General features: G+C 38.1%; 2 protein-coding genes across 3 annotated transcripts; one reads left to right on the forward strand and one right to left on the reverse strand.

The window, feature by feature from the left end:
* Positions 1 to 2,176: 2,176 nt before the first annotated feature.
* LOC135201766 (uncharacterized) lies at positions 2,177 to 11,153 on the forward strand. Its single transcript, XM_064231002.1, has 3 exons — positions 2,177 to 2,411; positions 3,855 to 3,992; positions 9,073 to 11,153. The coding sequence occupies exon 3, from the start codon at positions 9,074 to 9,076 to the stop codon at positions 10,652 to 10,654; it is 1,581 nt and encodes a 526-aa protein (XP_064087072.1). The 5' UTR covers positions 2,177 to 2,411; positions 3,855 to 3,992; position 9,073; the 3' UTR covers positions 10,655 to 11,153.
* LOC135201763 (uncharacterized) lies at positions 10,707 to 19,557 on the reverse strand. 2 transcript variants are annotated; one of them, XM_064231000.1, is made up of 11 exons: positions 19,410 to 19,557; positions 17,597 to 17,757; positions 16,765 to 16,972; positions 16,078 to 16,280; positions 15,516 to 15,637; positions 15,031 to 15,214; positions 14,531 to 14,677; positions 14,117 to 14,242; positions 13,756 to 13,983; positions 11,800 to 11,965; positions 10,707 to 11,638 (listed from the first exon to the last, which is right to left on the reverse strand). In XM_064231000.1, exons 2-11 carry the CDS (start codon positions 17,729 to 17,731, stop codon positions 11,502 to 11,504), a joined length of 1,656 nt encoding a protein of 551 aa, XP_064087070.1. In that variant the 5' UTR covers positions 17,732 to 17,757; positions 19,410 to 19,557; the 3' UTR covers positions 10,707 to 11,501. The 2 variants fall into 2 exon arrangements, with proteins under 2 accessions (XP_064087070.1, XP_064087071.1); XM_064231001.1 differs by lacking the exon at positions 19,410 to 19,557 and adding an exon at positions 18,972 to 19,350.
* Positions 19,558 to 20,573: the final 1,016 nt, after the last annotated feature.

Consider the following 20,573-nt stretch of genomic DNA (forward strand, 5'->3'; position numbering starts at 1 on the left):
GCTCTGGTAGATGATTAGTGCATGTCAGTAAAATGCTCTGTTTATTAAGTTTCGTTACATATGAAACTTTAAGAAAACACCTCACTATGCACGATTCTCTCATATTGCAATTTCAGTGAGCACGACCATCACATCTCCACACAGCACTTACACTCTACACACAATAAGAGACAATTAAGTATGGCTTTTCAAAATGGACTCGCACACGACCCTGGTCTGGGTGGTAGTTATGGTCACATTGTCATTTTCGAGTCAGTCAGACTTGCCTATCATTCGGCTTATCATTTACACAGTGAAAGATGATTTCATTATCACTAAACACCTGCATTTACTTGCATATAAACTTGAAAAGCAGTGAGAATCCTTTCTAACCATAGATATGAAAATGTCAATTATATGAGCTAAGTTGAAGCCAAAACACGCGAGATCGAACAGCTGCGCCGATAGCTGTTGATATGAGTATGCACCATCATCTCGAGATCTGATAGAGCGCTATACTTTATCTCGGAACAAGTACGGCAGTTTATTATCATTCTTGATCATGTTCTTAAGAGAGAGAGAGAGAGAGAGAGAGAGAGAGAGAGTAGTCTGATATAACAGTGCATAAGCCTAGGCGTAAATACTGTAATACGAGTATATTAAAAAAGGTGAGAAGGCTAAATTTTCGGTTACTCTTCCAAATGGGTGGAGTAGTGGATAAGCATGTTTAACGAGAAAAATGCGTATTGAGACTGTTAGCAAAAGATTATTATTTCAACGGCATTTGGCAAATATACTTCAGACTTTTGTACTAAAAACACAAAGGGAAAATGGCGTAAAATTTATAAGCAGCATCTGACTAGATAAGGAATTATAAGCAGCTTTTAAGATAAAGAAAAACTATATCAGTGTTATCGTTTATAGTATGTTTTTCCCCTGTAACTGACGGTTAATATCTCTCATAACCTGAGGTGGGAGCAGAGTAACATAAACCGCAAAAATAAAAGGCGTGTGTTACTTTCTTTAATTGATCCTTATTTCAATATCGTTCTTTATACTAAGAAACTTATTTTGAAAGGTGTAAGAGGAGGAAAAACTTACAGTTGCACTATGAAACAACTGTTAGGATAAGGTGGATAGCAAGATGGAAAAAAGATAATATGAATGGAGGTACAGTAAAAGGAATGAAAGGAGTTGCAGCTAGGGGCCGAAGGGACGCTGCACATCACTAACTCCTACGGGGAATACCGTTTCAGACAGTATACCGTTTTAGACTGTTTTTAGGAACATTTCCGAGACGAAGCTATAGTTCTAACTGCCACATTGCAACGAAAAGACTGGGAGAATTTTCTCTTGAATAATAGGGTAAAAAAAAAAAAAAACTACCTTGATTTTGCTAAGGAAATAGATGAGAAGTAACTTATCCCTTCATAATTAAGAAATGTGTGATCTTAAAAACACTAACACTAAAAGTTCCTTTCATTCTCTCGTTTTGAGATTCGATCTTTCCGAATCATTTGTTTCATGCACTGTGCGCTATATTCTGTGTTTCATATGGTTCTATATACTCTATCCTGGTATGCTTTAAAGTGATGATTTAAAAAAAAAAAAAAAAAAAAAGATGATTTGCTATTCTTCATCTCCAATCATTTGATTCTGAATGTGAATTAATGAGTAAAAATGTCCATATTGCAGGTAATAAACTGGCTGAAAACTGTATAAATAATTTTACGGTTCAGAATTTCAGAGTAGGGGAGAACAGAATTCAGAATTGCACAAGTTAACGCAAACAGCTTTTTTTTTATTACGATGCTGAAGTAAATGATCAGTTTACCATATTTTCGCTGTACGTATATTGATAGTGTTCATTATTTGTCAATTTTAACTCCTTGAAGCTGTACGGCTACTTCAATAACTAGGTGCAAACTGCATCTCTTATTCTTAAGATAATTATCAAATTAAATGTAATGTTATGCATAGCCCAACTTATTTTCTGCTGAAGTGCAATGACATGATGGTCCCTGAACCTGACCATCATGTCATTGCACTTCAGCAGAAAATAGATTGGGCTATGTATGACATAACATTCAATTGGTAATGCATAAGGCTAAATGTATCAGTTATCTAAAGAATAAGAAACGCATTTTGAACCTAGTTAATTGAAGCAGCCGTAAAGTTCGTGCAGGTACTTTACGCTGAAGTTATGGGCCTTTCAGAACGCTGTAGATCTACTGATGTAATATTAGGCGGACAAAGGTGCTCTGCATCGACAAGCGACAGCAACAAAAAACAACAGCTGCACAGCATCGTTCTCAGTTACAAGCAGACAGTCGAAGTGATGAGTCTGGACATGGTAACTTCTGCTACTCCTGACAGAGTCCTACCGTGAGGACCAACTAGGAGAAAGTTCAAGATTTTTCCAGCATGAATCAGTAAGTTTAAATAAAACTTCTTATCACAAAGTAGTCTGTTTCCCATTTTGAACACAAATTGGAGCGAGAGAGATTATTCATGTCACACTGTTTCGCTATTTGTGTAGCGCTAGGGTCGGGTTGAACGCTTACCCGGTAAAGGACTACCTAGGCTAAACCAAGATCTCAGGTTTAATAAACAGCTTATATTCAACGGGACAAAGATGACATGAACCGAGATAGCCAGTTTTTCAGTTTTACTTTTAGATTTTATTAACGGTTTTATATCATGATATCCAAAGCTATCACTTCCGTCATCTACCATCCAGGCTAGGGTACATGGCAGTTGTGATTTCCGTCATTTGCCGTGGTTATGGCATCAAATAGGCTACTATCCGTTATCTATCCGCCCCTGAATGTACCGAAAGTGTGATCGCTTCCCAGGGGTCGTAAATGCCTTTTAACAAATGTAATGTACATCAGGCCCGAGGGATGTCTAAGGCAATGTTACTATAGTGTAACACGGAGGTTTTTTCCTAACTTGTACGTAGGCCTAGGCTTAATACTTTTTTTGTGTTTCTGTGTAGGCTCGAAAAGATTAACTGGAATCGCAACTAGGAAATTCAATTCAAGACAGAAAAATTGATATAACGTGATTTATTGAAGTATTTCACCATGCACAACTTGTGGAAAGTCTGTTGAGATACGCAAAGACTAGGCCTATATTGGGTCAGGCTAGCCTAGAAAAGTGAAGCCACTTTTATTAGGGGAATACTCCAGACTAGGAGTGTCAGTTAGTATAACGTCATGTTTAACAAGAACAAAAGTTAATCATCTTTGGCACAATAACGACTGAAATGATTTAGACTCGTCCAAAATTTTCAGACCCCCATGACATTTTAATTTACCCACTGAATCATGTTAAATCATTGAATACCCTGTAACCCTTGTTATTACTTTGATTCGGGCATAAGTTTCGGCAAAGTGGGAGAGGGCATTAAATTTTCTGGGAAAAATACTAAATTTTTGAAAGGCTCTATGAACTAATGGCAGAGGGAGAAATGTTCTAATCTTGCCGTATGTAGCCTATATAAATGCACTGCTTCATTCACCTCGTGGACGGTAATAGGATAATGCGTAATGAAGACAAATCATTGTTCTTGACGATTGTCTTTGAGTTGAAAATTTTAGGACAACTGCTTGAACATTAAAATGATGCATCAACGATGCCAGAATTTAAATGAACCCAAATTGAAATAAGACGGTTTATATTGTTTATGTAAATTCAAATGCATTCCATAATTTAACGTGTTATATTTAAATATACAAGTTTCATAATAAGCGTGAACTGTACCAGAGAGCAAGTTGTAAGTAAAGATTGATTCCTGAACCTAGGAAAAAAAAGGCGATAAACGTTTTGATAAAGTCTATGAAATTGTACATAAGAACATTATTTTGTTTCAGATACATCTCCAAGAATCACTGGCAACACCTCCCCGGCGTTACGTTTTAAATCGATAAGTGGAGTACCATTAAAGAGCTGAATGGGACACAGGCGATAATTTACCAGCGAAGGACAAGATTAACCGCATCTTGCCTCAGGTGAGTTCCAGTCTTAAAACTTGAATGTGGTTAGATTCCATATTCACGCTCATATCTTGATGAATGACAAATGTCATAATATAATGTGTGATACAAAACAACAAAACTTATGGACTGTAACAGGTGTATGTATGTATGTATATATATATATATATATATATCTATATATATATATATATATATATATATATATATATATATATATATATATGAGGTTAACAACTTACACCAATAGATTAGACAAAATATAATGCCCAATATCTGAAATTAAGTCGAAATAGCAGTGGTGGTAATGCTGCAATTCCCACCTGACTTGTCCGGAGACAAATTCCAAGCGACAGCCTTGATTGGGTGGCCGTGTGCGTGAAAGGGGGGGGGGGGGGGGGGGGGGGGGGGGTGGGGGGGGGGGGGGGTAAAGGGGGGGGGGGGGGGGGGGGGGCGGGGGTGTGTGGAACCGGAGAATTTAGAGTAATTTAAATTCTGCAAAAAATGGCTAATTGATGGAGTATTTTATATAAATGTATTTCTTGGAATGATTATGCAATAGTTATATAGGTAATATGCATATATATATATATATATATATATATATATATTATATATATGTGTGTGTGTGTGTGTGTGTGTGTGTGTGTGCGTGTATATAAATATACACTCCATACGTAATATATATATATATTACTTTATATAATATATATATAGATATCTATATATATATATATATATTTATTATATATATATATATATTCTCGTGTCATCGAACTGAGTTTGTTGGGTGTTCCAACTCTTTAGCGTCCACAGGAACGTAGGTGTGCAAAGGACATATCCAAACCTTCTCCATTTTCATATTGACAATATCAGAATCGCCAAGTGAAACTTCTGTCATAGCATTTTTCATCTGATCTGTCATTTGGCTCTTGGTATTCTTGAAGCTTTATTATCATGCCAACAAAATCTTTTGGGTTAGCTTACAATACCATGCCACGGCTCTCGTCCATACAGTACTGCACAACTTTTGATGCAGTTTTAGTCTGTTTTCTTTAACAGTCTTATTCAGTCTGCATTTGTCTTTTTTATAGTCATAAACTAAATTCCAACTTTAGAGACCTTGTAGTAAGTATCATTGTTCTCAAATTTTGGAAGGACTTGGCTTTTTTAATCATACCCAGATCTAGAGATGCATATTCTGTTATTATTTCTGTTTTTTTTTTTCCCTAGAAATAGCTTAGATGCTGGCTAGGACAGATGCACTTATGGGTGTAAGTTATCTCCAGGGTAAAGTGAAGATGATGTTTTGAGGTATTTGTGGCTATATTACAAACTTATGACTTGACTATCATGGTAAAGATGGGTGATTTTTGGTCTAATTAAAGAACCAGAATTCTACAGGAATATAAACAGCAGTGTTGAAATTAACCGATATCATCTTTGATGGGTGACTGGATAAGTCGCTGTCATCTGTTTCCTGTGGTAGGAATGACTCAAATAGAAAATGAGTAAGAAGAAGAAAGGACAACACTCCCTTTGTGCTCAAAGCTTCTGTAATAGCTGTTTCATACGCTCAGAAAGCTCATCAGCATTGTTTCAAATTCCCCTGTAAATGCTGTACAATTCACTTCTGTCTTGCAATCATTCTCTCTTGTATATTAAGCCCCCTTTTTTTAAGTGTATCTTTCACACCATCTATTCATATCCTCCCAGGCCCTCTTCTCTTCCTCGTAACACCTCCGAATTGTATACTGTTATCCTGAGCCCACCATCATCCATTATTCCTATATGACTAAGCTCTGACCTATTTTGTCACCAGTGCTAACCGTTTTGCCACATGGTTATCGCTACATTTCTCTGCCTTGCAGTTCTTAGACCACCAATGCTGCATAAACCACTCATCTCAATAGCTTCCATCCTCCTTTTGCTGAGTTGGCTCAACAACAAGTCTTATATTCCAACCTTGGCTTCCATAGATACTCCTAGTTTCCTCTAATCCTTCATACACATCCTGCTACCTTTCTTGCTTCACGTTCCCTGTAGCTCCTCTCTTACCTCCAAAATCCTTACTTCTAAATATGCTTAAGAATCTGTTGCTCCCAATCTTTCACTGTCCATCCTACATTCACTTTTCCATCCTCCATCAAAGCCTTACTTATATTCAACTTTACACCCTCACTTTGCCATCTTTCATCAAAGCCTTACTTATATTCAACTTTACACCCTCACTTTTCCATCTTTCATCAAAGCCTTACTTATATTCAACTTTACACCCTCACTTTTCCATCTTTCATTAAAGCCTTACTTATATTCAACTTTACACCCTCACGGTGCCATCTTTCTTTCTCCGACATCTCGCATCACTCCATCATGATGATACAATCAGACATGGGTACATAACCCCACCCTTGTCAATGACCCATTTTTTTTATACCACACTATACAGCCACTCTTACTATTTCGGTTCTTAACACTTACTCGCCTCCAAGATCAGGTGTGCCTCTTTTTCCATCCTCTAAATTAAACATTTCTTCATAATACTCACTACCTTGACCCGAGACTACATTCTCACCAGACAGCATCTTTCCATTCTCATTCTTCTCCGAGATCTATATTTATATATATATATATATATATATATATATATATATATATATATATATATATATATATATATATATATATATATATATATATATATGCATATCTATATACTCGTGGCGTGGGAGTATATTGATCCCAATTTTTTAAAGGGAAAGGCGATGTCCAAGAGTGTGGTAATTATAGGGGCATTAAATTGATGTCCCACACTTTGAAGATACTGGAAAGGATGATAGATGCTAGACTGAGAGAAGAAGTACAAATAGGTAAAGAGCAGATGGGATTATGAAGGGAAGGGGAACAACAGATGGTATATTTTGTCTGAGGCAAATAATGGAGAAATTCGGGGAAAGACAAAGGGACCTACATATGGTATTCATTGACCTTGAAAAGGCTTATGACCGAGTCCCGAGACAAGAGGTATGGAGGAGCCTGAGGGAGAAGATGGTGCCAGAGAAGTATGTGCGATTGATACAAGAGATGTACCGGAATGTATTTACCAGAGTGAGGAGCAGTGTTGGGGAGACAGAAGGTTTTGAGGTGAGAGTAGGATTACACCAGGGGTCGGCTCTGAGCCCATTTATCTTTAACATAGAGATGGATGTTATAATAGAGGAAGTAAGGGAGACAGTACCATGGAACATAATGTATGCAGATGATATTGTTCTGTGTGCAGAGAGCAGGGAAGATCTGGAAGTGAAATTGGAACGATGGAGACAAGTACTGGAGGACAGAGGAATGAGAATAAGTAGATCTAAGACAGAATATATGTGTACCACCACTGAGGGGGATGATAGAGGAAGTATTCAACTTGGTGGAGAGCAAATAAGGCGAGTTGATAAGTTTAAGTATTTGGGATCTTTTGTTAACGCTGGAGGAAGTATGGAAGAAGAAGTAAAACATCGGGTACAGGCAGGCTGGAACAACTAGAGAGTGGCCTCTGGAGTTCTTTGTGACAAAAGAGTGCCGCTTAGGTTAAAAGGAAAATTTCACAAGACGGTGGTAAGAACAGCAATGCTGTATGGTACGGAAACAGCAAGCATGAGAAAAGCAGAGCAAAAGAAGATGGATGTGGCAGAAATGAGAATGCTTAGGTGGATGTCTGGGGTGACAAGAGAGGATAGGATCAGAAATGACTACATAAGGGGGTCAACTAAGGTGGTGGAAGTATCAAAGAAAGTGCAGGAGGGGAGGCTGAGATGGTATGGACACCTGTTGAGGAGAGATGAGGACCACGCTGGGAGACATACTGTGGGGGTGGAGGTGAAAGGAAGAAGAAAAAGAGGGAGACCAAGAAAGAGATGGAAGGACTGTGTGAGAGGAGACTTACATGAGAAGGGAATTGATGAGGCAGAAGTGCAAGATAGAAATAGATGGAAACGGCTCATCCGAAACGGCGACCCCATATAAAAATGGGAACAAGCTGGGAAGAAGAAGAAGATATACTCGTATATGCTCTCTCTCTCTCTCTCTCTCTCTCTATATATATATATATATATATAGATATATTATAATACTATAATATATTGTATATATGGATATTAATAATTATATAATATATGTATTATGTATTTATATACTATATACTCGTACATACTATATATATTTATATATATAAAAGGCAGTGTCTGTCTGTTTGTCTGTTTGTTATGCACACCCAGACTGAAAGCTAGGGCAACCAAATTTTTTCCATAGACTATCCTACCCCACAGGAAGGGTTTTAGTCAAAACCTGAAATTCGAGGGCCGTTTCAAAGGGGACCTTAACCCTTCTTCTTCATAGCCCCTCATTTTTCTACAGCTTTTGGAGTAACAGCAAACTCTTTGGATTTTTCAAAGCTTCTTTGACAAGGTAGAATAATTTAATAACTGGATTTTTCAAACCTTCTTTGGCTCGACAGGCTCCCAAGTGATTACTTATCCTGAAAGTGATTGCATCATCCGCCCTTTAGGGGGGTTGTCATCATGGATGGCATGACCCTTTTTATCCCGGGCAACACCTGGTACATCAGCTAATATATATTCATATATATTATACATTTATACATATATATAAATAAATATATAGTATATATATATATATATATAATATATATATATATATATATATATATATATATATATATATATATATGAATGTATGTATAAGTAACCGTCATCTCTTTATCAACCCTAAAATGCATAGGTTCGAATCCTAGTCAGGGTAACTGCTCTAATCATTCTCTTGGGGAGAAGCTGCTTTCTTGGTAAAGGCAATCCATTAGTAAGGGATTATGTGACTTCTTATATTATAAGCATAAAATGCCACCTGTGACTCATCGACAAAACTATATGTATATATATATATATATATATATATATATATATATATATATATATATGTATATATATATAATATATATTGTGTATGTGTATATATATATATATAAGGTGTAATTGTTTGCCAGTGTCTGTGTATGTTATGGATGTTCATACAGATCTGAATATTTCAGGATGAAGCTCCTCCTGATCCTTGTTGCAGCCGCAGTTTGTGTTTTCTCTCAAGAAAAAACAACCGATGTTGGGTTCGAAAGCAAATATCGTTCACATTTCTCCAAATTTCTGAAAAAGCGTACCCAAATTCCTCCTCCACCAGTAGAAGAGACAAAAGAAGAGAAAGTAGAGAAGAAAGAAGAGAAAGGAGAGGAGAAAGAAGAGAAAGAAGGACAGGAGGTAAAAAAACAGAAGTCATGGGAGGACACTGAGCTGCGGGCGTTTCTCATGGAACAAGGGCGCCGTTACACTCCCCTCTACAGCGCCTTCGCCTCTGACTTGGAGGAGTACGAGCGCTGCCTATCAAACGTCAGCCATGGCGCCGAAATCCAGAGAGATCTTTTGGTGGTTTACCGAGGGCAGCCAGAACTGAAGCTTGCGTGTGAGCCGTTCTGCAAGAGACCCGACGGACCCCCATGGCCTGACTGGTACTTCTTCAACAAGTACATCTCCAATACCTCGCTCAGTCTCGCAAATGCGACAAGAGCAGAGGAGATGCAAAACGCTGTCCTTTATTTCGGGAAAACTACTCTGGTACTGAAAGACCTGAGTGCGGAACACGCTGGGAAGTACTATTGCAAGTATGAAGATACTGTCATCCGTGAATACTGGGTTTATACCGTGGAACATAGCAACATCAATTATAGCTTGGTTGAAAGCAACGAGATACCCATACCCAATGCCACTACGCGTTACGCAGACTGGGGAATAACAGTACTCTACAAAGTGCAGTCAGGCAGCTGTAATCTCCAGACGTACGAGGAAACCCTTATAGATGACAGCAATATCTTGGACGCCAGGTGGTGGACACATAAGGTGTTTTACGGGAAGTGGTGGGAACGTGGATACGGGAATTTCAAGAGTTTCTTGACCCAGAATCAAGTGTACGCGCACTTGACACTCCCAAGACAAGCTATACAAGTCTTTCCCTACATGTCGATTGATTCGGAGCCCTCTCCTAACATCTCAGCGAATTACTCTGAGGTTTCCACTCTGCAGATGTTCTCGGGAATGGAAGTCCCGTTCGTCCCTGATCTTATGCCGAGCGCCTTTCCGGCCAAACTCTTCCACCATACTTACATCTTCGAAAAGAACTGCTCAAAGGGGTCACTGATACAGAGGGAATACGAGGAGAAAGAATTCTACGTTAGAGAGAAGAAGACCTTCACGTTCTCGGCTTTCAAAATCTCGTGTTCCGGAGGGAGAGATTTCGACAACCTGACCTGGTCGAAGGAGGGCGTGACCTTGCGCACGTCTACCAATCTGTCGGTGACAAAGAGCGGAGTGACGTTTCACAAGGCCTTTACTAATGACAGTGGGAAATACACATGCTGGAAAGGGGACATGGCCCTTGCATCGACCAACGTCCTGGTAGAAAACCCACTCAAGTCCAAGAGTATGGAACTGACATTCAAGTGGATTCTGAGTATATTGATTTTCCTTTGCTTGATCATGTTCTTTTATAATGTTCTGTGCGTAGTGGAACTTTATATCAGTAGTTTTATGCAGGTGATCACCCTGGGTAACTTCAGGAGGGAGTAAAATACTGCACTAATCGTTTCTTCTTAAATAATGGTCCAGGATTTCACTTGGGTAATAGACCTCTCTCTCTCTCTCTCTCTCTCTCTCTCTCTCTCTCTCTCTCTCTCTCTCGTGTTTTTTTTTCATGCACATTCAAATGAGTATTGTGGTTTTAGTTACTTTATTCCCTAACATGAAGAACTTTATTAAATATTGCTGTTTTATTTATTGAGCACACGAAGTATTTTCTTTAGGCGAAGGATACTCATAACGTGTTTTGGACTAAAACATTTATCCCTTTTGCAAAACTAAGCTTTCGCCATTCAAGAAGTTATCGGCCTTGCACTGAAGGTTTGCACAAAGAAATCATAAATATAGAAAGTCAAGTGCCATATGGTAGAGTTCGTTCAAATTATGCCATCATTTACTTTTTGTGTTGTAGCCAAAGGATTTGATTTTTTTCATTTGACATTTGGGTTGAGATGTTGAAGTGAATAAAGCTTATATTCATTTTCATAAATTTATTACTTGACCTGTATTGATAGTGTATGCTTTATTCAAACGATACGTCCATTCTAACTGGAAAATATATGGTTGTGGTTATTTTAGGGAAATACATATACAGTAGTTTATTAACTGGTTAGAAAAGGAAAATTGTAGTCAGGCAAACGATCGTTGTGTTCGTTATTTTTATGGGATGTGAAGGCAGTGTGCTATTCATATGTTATTATCTTGATTGCTACTATTTTTTACTATTGTTACGAAAAAATCTGTTGATTACGTAGGTTCATTTTAAAAATAACTGCTGTTGTGACTTATTGCAAGAAGTTACTCAAAATGGTGCTGGCATTCTTCTTTTGTAACCGATTCACAGCTTAGACCTTTTTGATTTATCCTCGTAAGGCTTTCGGAGCTGCCTCCGGAGCACCTTGCCAATGTGGTTCCTCGGGATGGAATGGACGACCTCGACTCCTCCGGCCAGTTGCTTGTAGGGCATCACTTGAGCTAGGATGGAGAAATGAGCTCCTTCAGATAATCGTAACCATGAATCATTTAGAAGATAAACATCTTGTAATATGAAATAAATAATACAACGAAGCAAAGTTGGGTGTTGTCTACACTGCTACCAAAAAAATAGTTGATGTTTGAACTCAGTTCGCCAGTACCTGCAACGTTCTCAATAATAGCCTTCGTATCTAAAACAGCGTCAGCTCTTGGCACAACCCAGGCCCTTGGGACTTCGCCTAGGCGCTCGTCGGGGATCCCTGCCACGGCTACGTCTCGCACGCCTTCCATTTTCCTGATGATGTTCTCCAGCTCTGCAGGAGCCACCTGGAACGGGAGAAATTGCTCTAGTCCTTCAGCGTCCCCTCCTCAGCTTTCGCTTCTGAATTATCTGCTTTGTTTAATACCTTGGCAATGAATATACATAGCCTTAAGGTAAGATCTTTGTTCATTTTCATCTCAGTGTCTTATGGAAACAGTATGATGTGGAAGTACTAACCCTCCTTTGGATTTTGTACTTACAAGATATGTGCTTGTATGTGAAATCCTGGATTCAAATCCCATACAGTATAAAAAGAATGTTTCTTTTTAAGAACAACCCCTGATTCTTTATAGAGAAAGAGATGTAGACCAAGCAAACACATTTAAGTTCGTAGTTAACCCGAACGCGTTGCTTAGCCTACGTGTGCGAACAGATCCTGTATACATACACACAAACGTACTGAAAAATGTTTGACACTGCATTACTTAATTATATTAAGAACAGCAAAGTGTTGTACTGCATTAAGTACCATAAGTCAATAAAAATAATGTACGAGAGAGCGTAGTGGGCTCACTGTAAGCGAGTATTGTTTCTAATATGATGCAGATCTACATGCTATAACACTCCTCACATACAAAAAAAAAAAATTACTGTACATTCAGCACAACAACACATTTGCATCATTGTAATCTTGATTGCATGCAATTACGCGTTATGTAACCAATTATTTATCTATGCGTGTATCTTGTGAAAATGTTTTACTAAAGTGCACAGTATGATGGATATAATCTCAAGTACTTGCAGTAAATGGATAAATTTAAGTTTTTTTTTTTTTTTTTTTTTTTTTACTGAGAGCGTCACTTTGAGGTGTTCTCAATTAACTCATATTTTTAAAATTACTGTAAGTACGTTAAAATATGTCCATCATATTGTGCATTTTAGTAAGTCACCTTTACAAGATAAATAACAACACATACTTTCTTTACAAATGCAAGCAGAAAAAAGATCGTATTGATAGCAGAGCACGATTTCTTCAATGGGCAAACAACTGACATCGAATGACGAAGCCTCAACAACCTGGAATACTGGGTCAGTTACTTGGAAACAAAGGACCCACACTCACAGGCTCCTATATAAATCATCAACTGTAAGCATGTGCGGGTTCGTTCATCCACCCACTTTGGGCATACCCAGGAAAGCGTTGGTTACGATCGTGTGTTCATTTTTTCGTTCACTGTCCACTCTCACAGGCGCACCCAGGGAAGTAGTATTGGTCACTTGTATGTGTTTGTTCAATCACTCACCGTCCACCTTCACAATTTCAAAAAGGAAATCTTTAGTCGTGTTCATATATTCGTTTGTTCACTCTCCAGTACTTCTGGCTGCTTGTCGATTATCCACTCAAGACTAGAGGTTGTCCATTTGGACACGCTCAGTCAACCGTCTATAACCGTATGACTTGGACTTTCTGCTAGTAAAAGATAATTCTGTTATTTTTAGGCTGCAAGTACACGGGCCACTTAGTGGGGCCACTGAGTGGTGGGGATGTGGTTTCCCATAGGTTTCCATTGTTTATATGTCAAGCACACTAGCGTCTACGGCCAAGCAACTGCGGCGAGCTGTCACTGATCCTCGCCACTGACCCACATAAATGAATAACGAAAAGCCTGGCAGTGAGTGGCGCCACTCAGTGGCTTGTTGAAGCCACTGTGGCGACCACAAAGTGGTCCATGTACTCACAGCCTAAGTGAACACCCGATAGTTCGCTAAATTTAAAACATAGCCTTCCAACCTAATTTGCAAAAGTAATGGGCCTTAAAAATAAAATCAGAAGACATTGCAGATGATATCTCACCTGATATCCTTTGACCTTGATAAGGTCCTTGATCCTCCCCGTGATATGAAAGTTGTCCTCTTCATCGAAGTACACAAGGTCACCCGTGTGGAGCCACCCTTCAGGGTCAATGGTCTCGGCTGTGGCTTTGGGGTTATTGGCGTAACCTAGCATGATCGAAGGTCCTCTTACACATAACTCTCCTTCCTGTTCTTCTCCTAACACTTCCCCAGTTTCAAGATCAATAACCTTGGAAAAAAAAACACACACAATTTTCTTTTATCATATAACTGCTATAGAAGCACTTTATGCTGTGAGATACCAATTGGCTCTAACCTTGAAGAACAAAGAGTTTGACATGACGAGTACAACATATTTTTACCTTTGCTTGGAAAAATGGTCCAAACTTTCCAATGCAGCCTTCCCTGCTATACGTCTCACTGGAGGTACCACATCCTATGCCACTACTTTCACTCATTCCCCAGCCTTGTATAGACATGCGTCCGCTCTGCAGGTGAAAGATAAATCAGATTCTGGATTAATATATACCAAAACTTGGCCGTTTTATGTGCGAAATTTAATATATACTGGCAGATAAGAAGCAACGAAGACAAATGGGTAATTTCAACAATATTTTTAAAAGTATTTCAAAAATTATGGATTAGTAGAAGTAGGTGCATATTTGATTTTTAAGTATAAATCATAGATAGTACAATTTACATAGGTAAAGTGACAATTAAACGAAGTAAATTCATAACACACTGGAACTAAATTATGGCAGCCCTCTATCTCTCACCTTTCTAGTTACATTTTGCAGTGTACTTGCTGATACAGGTTCAGAACCCGTCAGGAACGTGATGAGCGAGGAAAGATCGTAGTTCTTCATGATGGGAGAGTTTTCTAGGAAGCGCAAGACGTATGGGACGACCGGGGAGAAGGTTACCTGTGGGAATTATTGTTCTTGGGGAATCATATTATGTTTTCATCTACAATGAACAAAAATGACATTTTGCAATTGCTGTATAAACATAGTCAATTACTGTGTGAGATAAATTATTGTGAAATTAAAAAATTTGCTCAAGTGAGATTGGAAAACTTATTCAAAGGAAATGGGAAAATGCAGAGGAAACAAAAAATGTATAGAGTAACAAATTTGTTGATTTATAGTTACATAGAAGTGTTGATAAAAAGATGGATTAGATTATTTTAAATATTTTAAATAACCCTCAATATCTTCAAAGGACTGAGTTTAAACAGAACGGTTATTCAGAATTTTGATGCACTCAACAGCCTGACCTTGTGCTTTTCGATGGCTTGGAAATATTCCTTGGGAGTAAACTTTGGAAGGATGACCGCTTTCCCTCCGCTGAATAACGTATTCATCACAACGTTGAAACCCATTATGTGATACATGGGGGTGATTATTAACACTGATTTATGGATGTTGATGCTCCGCGGTGGAGAGAGACTTGCCAAATACCTGTTTGGAAGAGAATCCAATGCTATGTCTGACTGATCCCTCTGTCCCTATCTCAGAATATTTGTATCATATTACACTAAAATATTTGGGAGGAAATGGCTATTACATTTGCTTCCATCCTGGTATAAATAGTTGTTCTGAATGCTAACTACATGAAAGCCCATTAAAACATTCATGTCTTTTTATTCAATGTTTACGCTTGTTTGCTCAAACTTGCTTAAGGTAGATTGTGCGAGCGAGAGCGTGCACTGGCACAAGACTGGTAATCTAATAACTAGAATTGAGACGTGGATTTACTTACACCCTTTGAATCTGAGTTGTTATCAAGTTGCGGTGAGAAAGCATGACACCTTTAGGAAGACCTGTGGTGCCAGATGAGAGGGGCATCAGTGCAACAGTTGTGGCAGCGTCAAAGATATCATTCTGAAAGGACAATTCTCACTGACCATAGCCAAGGCAAATGTCTAAATGTGTGCAGCCTGCGTTTGTGCAGAGCGACTTGAGCTGCTGGAGGAAGTCGCGAGAGCAGGTATTTCAAGTGCTAAACTACTCTGTAAGCATAAACAGTCTCGACTTCTGCCAAATGTGTTCAGTGCTAATTCAAAATATGAACATATGCATTTACATCTGATCTGTACTTTTAGGATATGTTTGTCTGAAAAAAAGTAGATTCTTAAAATTCTTGTTTAAATAAAGACTCTTACATGAGAACCATGGTGATATCTCGAAATGGTTTGCATATTTTGCAAATAAGAAAACTAACTCCTAAAACAAGTTGAGGATAAGCTTACTTATACTATAGCACAGCTGTGACAATGTGTATTAACTAAAAAAAATGTATTAGTTAACTAAAGTCGCCTAACCTTATTTTGAAGCTCGGGTGTCGTGGAGGAAATGAGGTCACTGAGGGAGGGTCTGGCTGAGGTCATTTCATCCATTACCCAGAGCTGCTGGAGAGCGTTGGGTGACAGTTCCTTGAAAGCGTCCTCCACTTTCTGTGCCACTTTCTTGTCCTGCACTATGACCCACCTAGACTCGCTGAGGCCAATGATGTGCTTCAGCTCCTCTGCAAAGGTAAGAATTGTAACGCATATGAATGTCTATGTCTGCACTTTTAGCTTCATTTCCCGTTGCAGAAACAGTAAAGACAAAACACGGTATGTACAGTATAAGGACCCAAATGATCTATAATGTTAATAACAATGGACCCTGTTTCAGCACAGGATCGTAGAACACACAAATTAGATGGAGACTAAAATTAATAGAAAAAATCGAATTGAACATTCAGGGTGGTGGCAGAAGTTATATGTTTACTAGTATAATATCTTTGACATGTACGTACACCTGCTCTGACTTTATGATAGGGTTTGCTGTTAATTTTTTTTCTTTTTCGAGTGAAAAGTGAGAAGCTTTAATTCTCTTGAAAGATCCAACCTCAACTGATACAAAGTGTTTATAGGAAGCAAAGCGGAAGTTGCTATGCGTTACAGTGACATATAAATGACCAGACATAGTAGGCACATTGTGATAAAACATTCACTGATGCTCACCTTTAGTCGAAGCTGGATTGAGAAGAACACAAGTTGCTTCAGCAAGGATAATGGATAACAGGGCCACAGGCATATCGATGTGATTCCTGCATCCTAAAAGGACGTTGTCCCCTGGGCATACTCCAGCAGCAACCAAACCGTTCCTTATCTTGGGTATGTTGCGTCGGAGGTCGCCGTAAGTGTAGGCCTTACCTGTTGGTCCATCTACCTGCCAACGGAAGCCTTCGTCAGGAAAGAAAGTAACAGACTAATGAGCACAGATGTATACCCATCTTGACACAGATATCAACAAAGGAACTTTGGCTTTTATCGTTATCAACAAAGAAACATTGTTTCTTATCGCTATCAACAAAGGAACATTGGTTTTTATTTATATAAATAAAAATCCTTGTGCCTATTTCCTTGACATACATAAGGCACTGTTATGTAATAAACAGTTATTTGTGTTGAAATGAAAATTTTTTGGCGAGTTTGGTATGTAGAAAATTTTTATTGGAAGTATGAGTTGCTGGACAATTCTTTTTCAGGGGCATGGTGACAGCCCAACTAGTTTGCATCATTATGCATCTTGAACTTGCTATGCTTTGAATGTCACTGTCCTTTCTGGAATGTTAAGGCAAATGGGTTCAATACCCTTAACTAGTCCAGCCTAGAAAAGAAAAGGCACGAAAAGGAATTTTGTTTGGAAAAAAGGAATGAGAGTGAGGTTTAACCTTTTAAAAAGTAATAGCTCCACCTGTCTCCCTTGGAATCTTCGGAAAAGACATAGCAGCTTATCCCAACCTATAATATAGTAAAATACACCAATGCAGCAAACCTTTTCCATACTAACCAGGGCAGCATCATTTTCCCCGTGTTTGGACATCGCAGTCAACATGAAGGAGGCATAGTTGGCGTTCGGGATTTCTGGAAAGGGAACCTCGCCTTTCCATTTGACGATTCGGCCATTTTTTCCTGTAGGTGTCATGTTAGGTATTGCCTCCTCTGGAGGTTCTGGAAATGGAAAAAGGAGAAAATGAAGAAGTTCAGAACATTCAATGAGAGTGAAAAAGAAGTATATGAACGTGTGTGTCTGTGCTTTTGATCTTATTTCAAAATGCAGGTACAGTGAAGACAAGATACATTTTTAAGGTTCAGTTGATTAATTGTACTTAATAATAATGATAGACTTTGTTTCAGTACACAATCTTAGAATGGATGCTGATTAAATGGAGACAAAGATTAGTGAGAGTATATATATATATATATGTGTGTGTGTGTATATATATATATATATATATAGTGTATATATATATATCTATATATATATATATATATGTATGTATATATGTATATATATATATATATATATATATATATATATATATATATATAAGATATAAGATAAAATAAAGATAATGGCAAGAACAAGATATAGCGATCATTACGCGTTTTCTTTACCTTTTGAACATATGAATTCTACTAATCAACATTCAAATAGTTCATTTTATTTTATTTTATTTTTTTTATCACGGCATCTAACTTTGGGTATCTTCCCATTGTGTTTGGCTAAGGTTTCATGATGGGTACCAATTAGAGGTCGTGTTGTCAAGTGAAATGTAAGAACATCAAAGAACAGAATGATTGTGTTGGTGCAATGTGCTCCAGGGTAATCTATTCTGACGATAGTGGCTTGATTTGAGATATCGTCCTAGTGTGTCGATTAATCACTGGATAAGTTGAAAGCGTAAAAATTTCAGTCAGATGTTAAGTGTCCCCTGTGAAACAAAGTTAAAATGATCGAATAAGAGAGAGAGAGAGAGAGATGGTTTATATTCAGTTTCAATTAGTCATATTTTAATTCTTTGACTAATACTAATACATTTTCATCTTCCAAAAAGACCGTTTTGAAATGTCGATTCTTTAAATCAGCAGTATGAAGTTTTTGGTATTAAGTCTTTTTGTTTTGTTTAGGCATGGTTGGTGTTTAAGACTTGAGGCGCAGCTTCTAAATTATTCTTTTAAATATCAGGTAATTTAGTAAATAATCGTTAAAATATTCAGCTGTCTGAATCAAGGTCTCAGTTATATGCTACATAAATGAATGAATAAATAAATAGATAAATAAATTTGACTTTAGGGCTCTTGGACGTCAGTTGAGCACCCTTCTCGAAGCAGTGATTTATAATAAGCATAAAGTATATGTCGCTAAACATTTTTTTAAATACCCCTCAAGTGATGTAGGAAAGATATTTTCCTCTTCGCAGGTAGATGTGTTTAATTGTTGACTTGTCCGTGTTCTGGGAGAGAGATGTCATCGACTTGGCTATAATTCTTGGCTGTCCTGTAATTGCTCTTCACTTGAAGCTAAGCCGTAGTCTGAATATTACAAATAAATTCAGAATAACGTCGCTTCATGCTGTCTTTTAAAAGACGTCTTGGTTCTTATCGTATAGACTGTGGACTATTCAGCACACAACGAACTTTAACCCCATACGGTTGCCAGCGTGTGTTATTTATCTCAGGCGTTCAGTTGCTGATGTTGACAAACCAAATGTTTCATAAACTATCTGATCACTTTCTGCAATACACTTAGAAAAGATACAAGTTCCGACTCTGGAACCAATACCTATTGCAACGGTGAACTGGTAATTGTTTTTACCCACCTAGTAGATACCTGGATGCTCGTCACTCAGTCGCTACTCACAGTGTACTCTCTACTTTGATTCCACAAACACTGTTGCGGCCAGGACAGTGATTGTCGTGACTACACACTTATGCAGCCTCTTAGTGATAGGCACGGATTGTAAGATAATCGCCGATGACACTGTCTTCTACTCTTGTGCAAGCTTTCCTGATAATTTTCTAGTTATTTTGTGTTTTCCTTGGGCTGGAGTTTTCTGTTTTGGTTGTTGAATTATTAATGATTCCTTACGCAAACCCCTGGGAAATACAGTACAGCTGGGCTTCGGTGGATCCTAAAAGACCAAGATCTACTTGGATTAAAGCTATGAGACGAATAGAGATTTGTGGAAGATAAATTTACTACAGAATAACAATAATTGGCAGAATTTCACAGAGACACTTTTGAATCTGAAGAGGTTTGAGGCAGTTATGATGATGATACCAATGCTATGTGACGTTTGCTAAGTTTTGCTGTATTGTCATTTAGTTCCAATTTCAATTTTTCAGCAGCCCTCTGTATAACACATATAACATACAATTAAGCTTTCTTTAACAGGTGATTTAGTGCCTGTCACCCCTTACGCTGTTCATTATGGAAACAAGGTTCCAGATTGCTGCTAACCCTGTACCAGACTTCAATCCCCCTTCATAAAAATAATTGATATTAAATAACAATAATGAGAAATCCAACAATGTCATCAGGATGGCTGGCTGGTTTACCCGCGGAAAACAGGAAAATGGCATTTTTTTTTTTTTTTGGAAAGAGACATTTAAATCTGCTTTTCCCAATACATACACTTGATTGAAGATGGGATCAGATCATGCTCTCCCCCTCGACTTGGGACCACCTTGGCGTGGTGAGGGAGCTTTTAAACACCTGGAATTTGTTCCTGGGTTTGAGTCCAAGAGTCCCATATATCATTGCTTAATAATTTGGTAAGACTTGTGGAATTTTCCACTTTTGGTAGAATTAATTTGACATGATAAATTGGAAAAGGTATTATAACTGATACTAGAATATATATCTGAAGCTAATAGTCGAACTGTGGTAAGATCCTCAACCACCTGATAATGTTTGGCCCTGAGGGGTATCAGTTAGATTATCCACATTGATACCTTAAGGGTGGAACTAGTTAGGCAGCTCT

This window comes from Macrobrachium nipponense, chromosome 28, assembly GCF_015104395.2.
Source record: "Macrobrachium nipponense isolate FS-2020 chromosome 28, ASM1510439v2, whole genome shotgun sequence".
NCBI lineage: Eukaryota > Metazoa > Arthropoda > Malacostraca > Decapoda > Palaemonidae > Macrobrachium > Macrobrachium nipponense.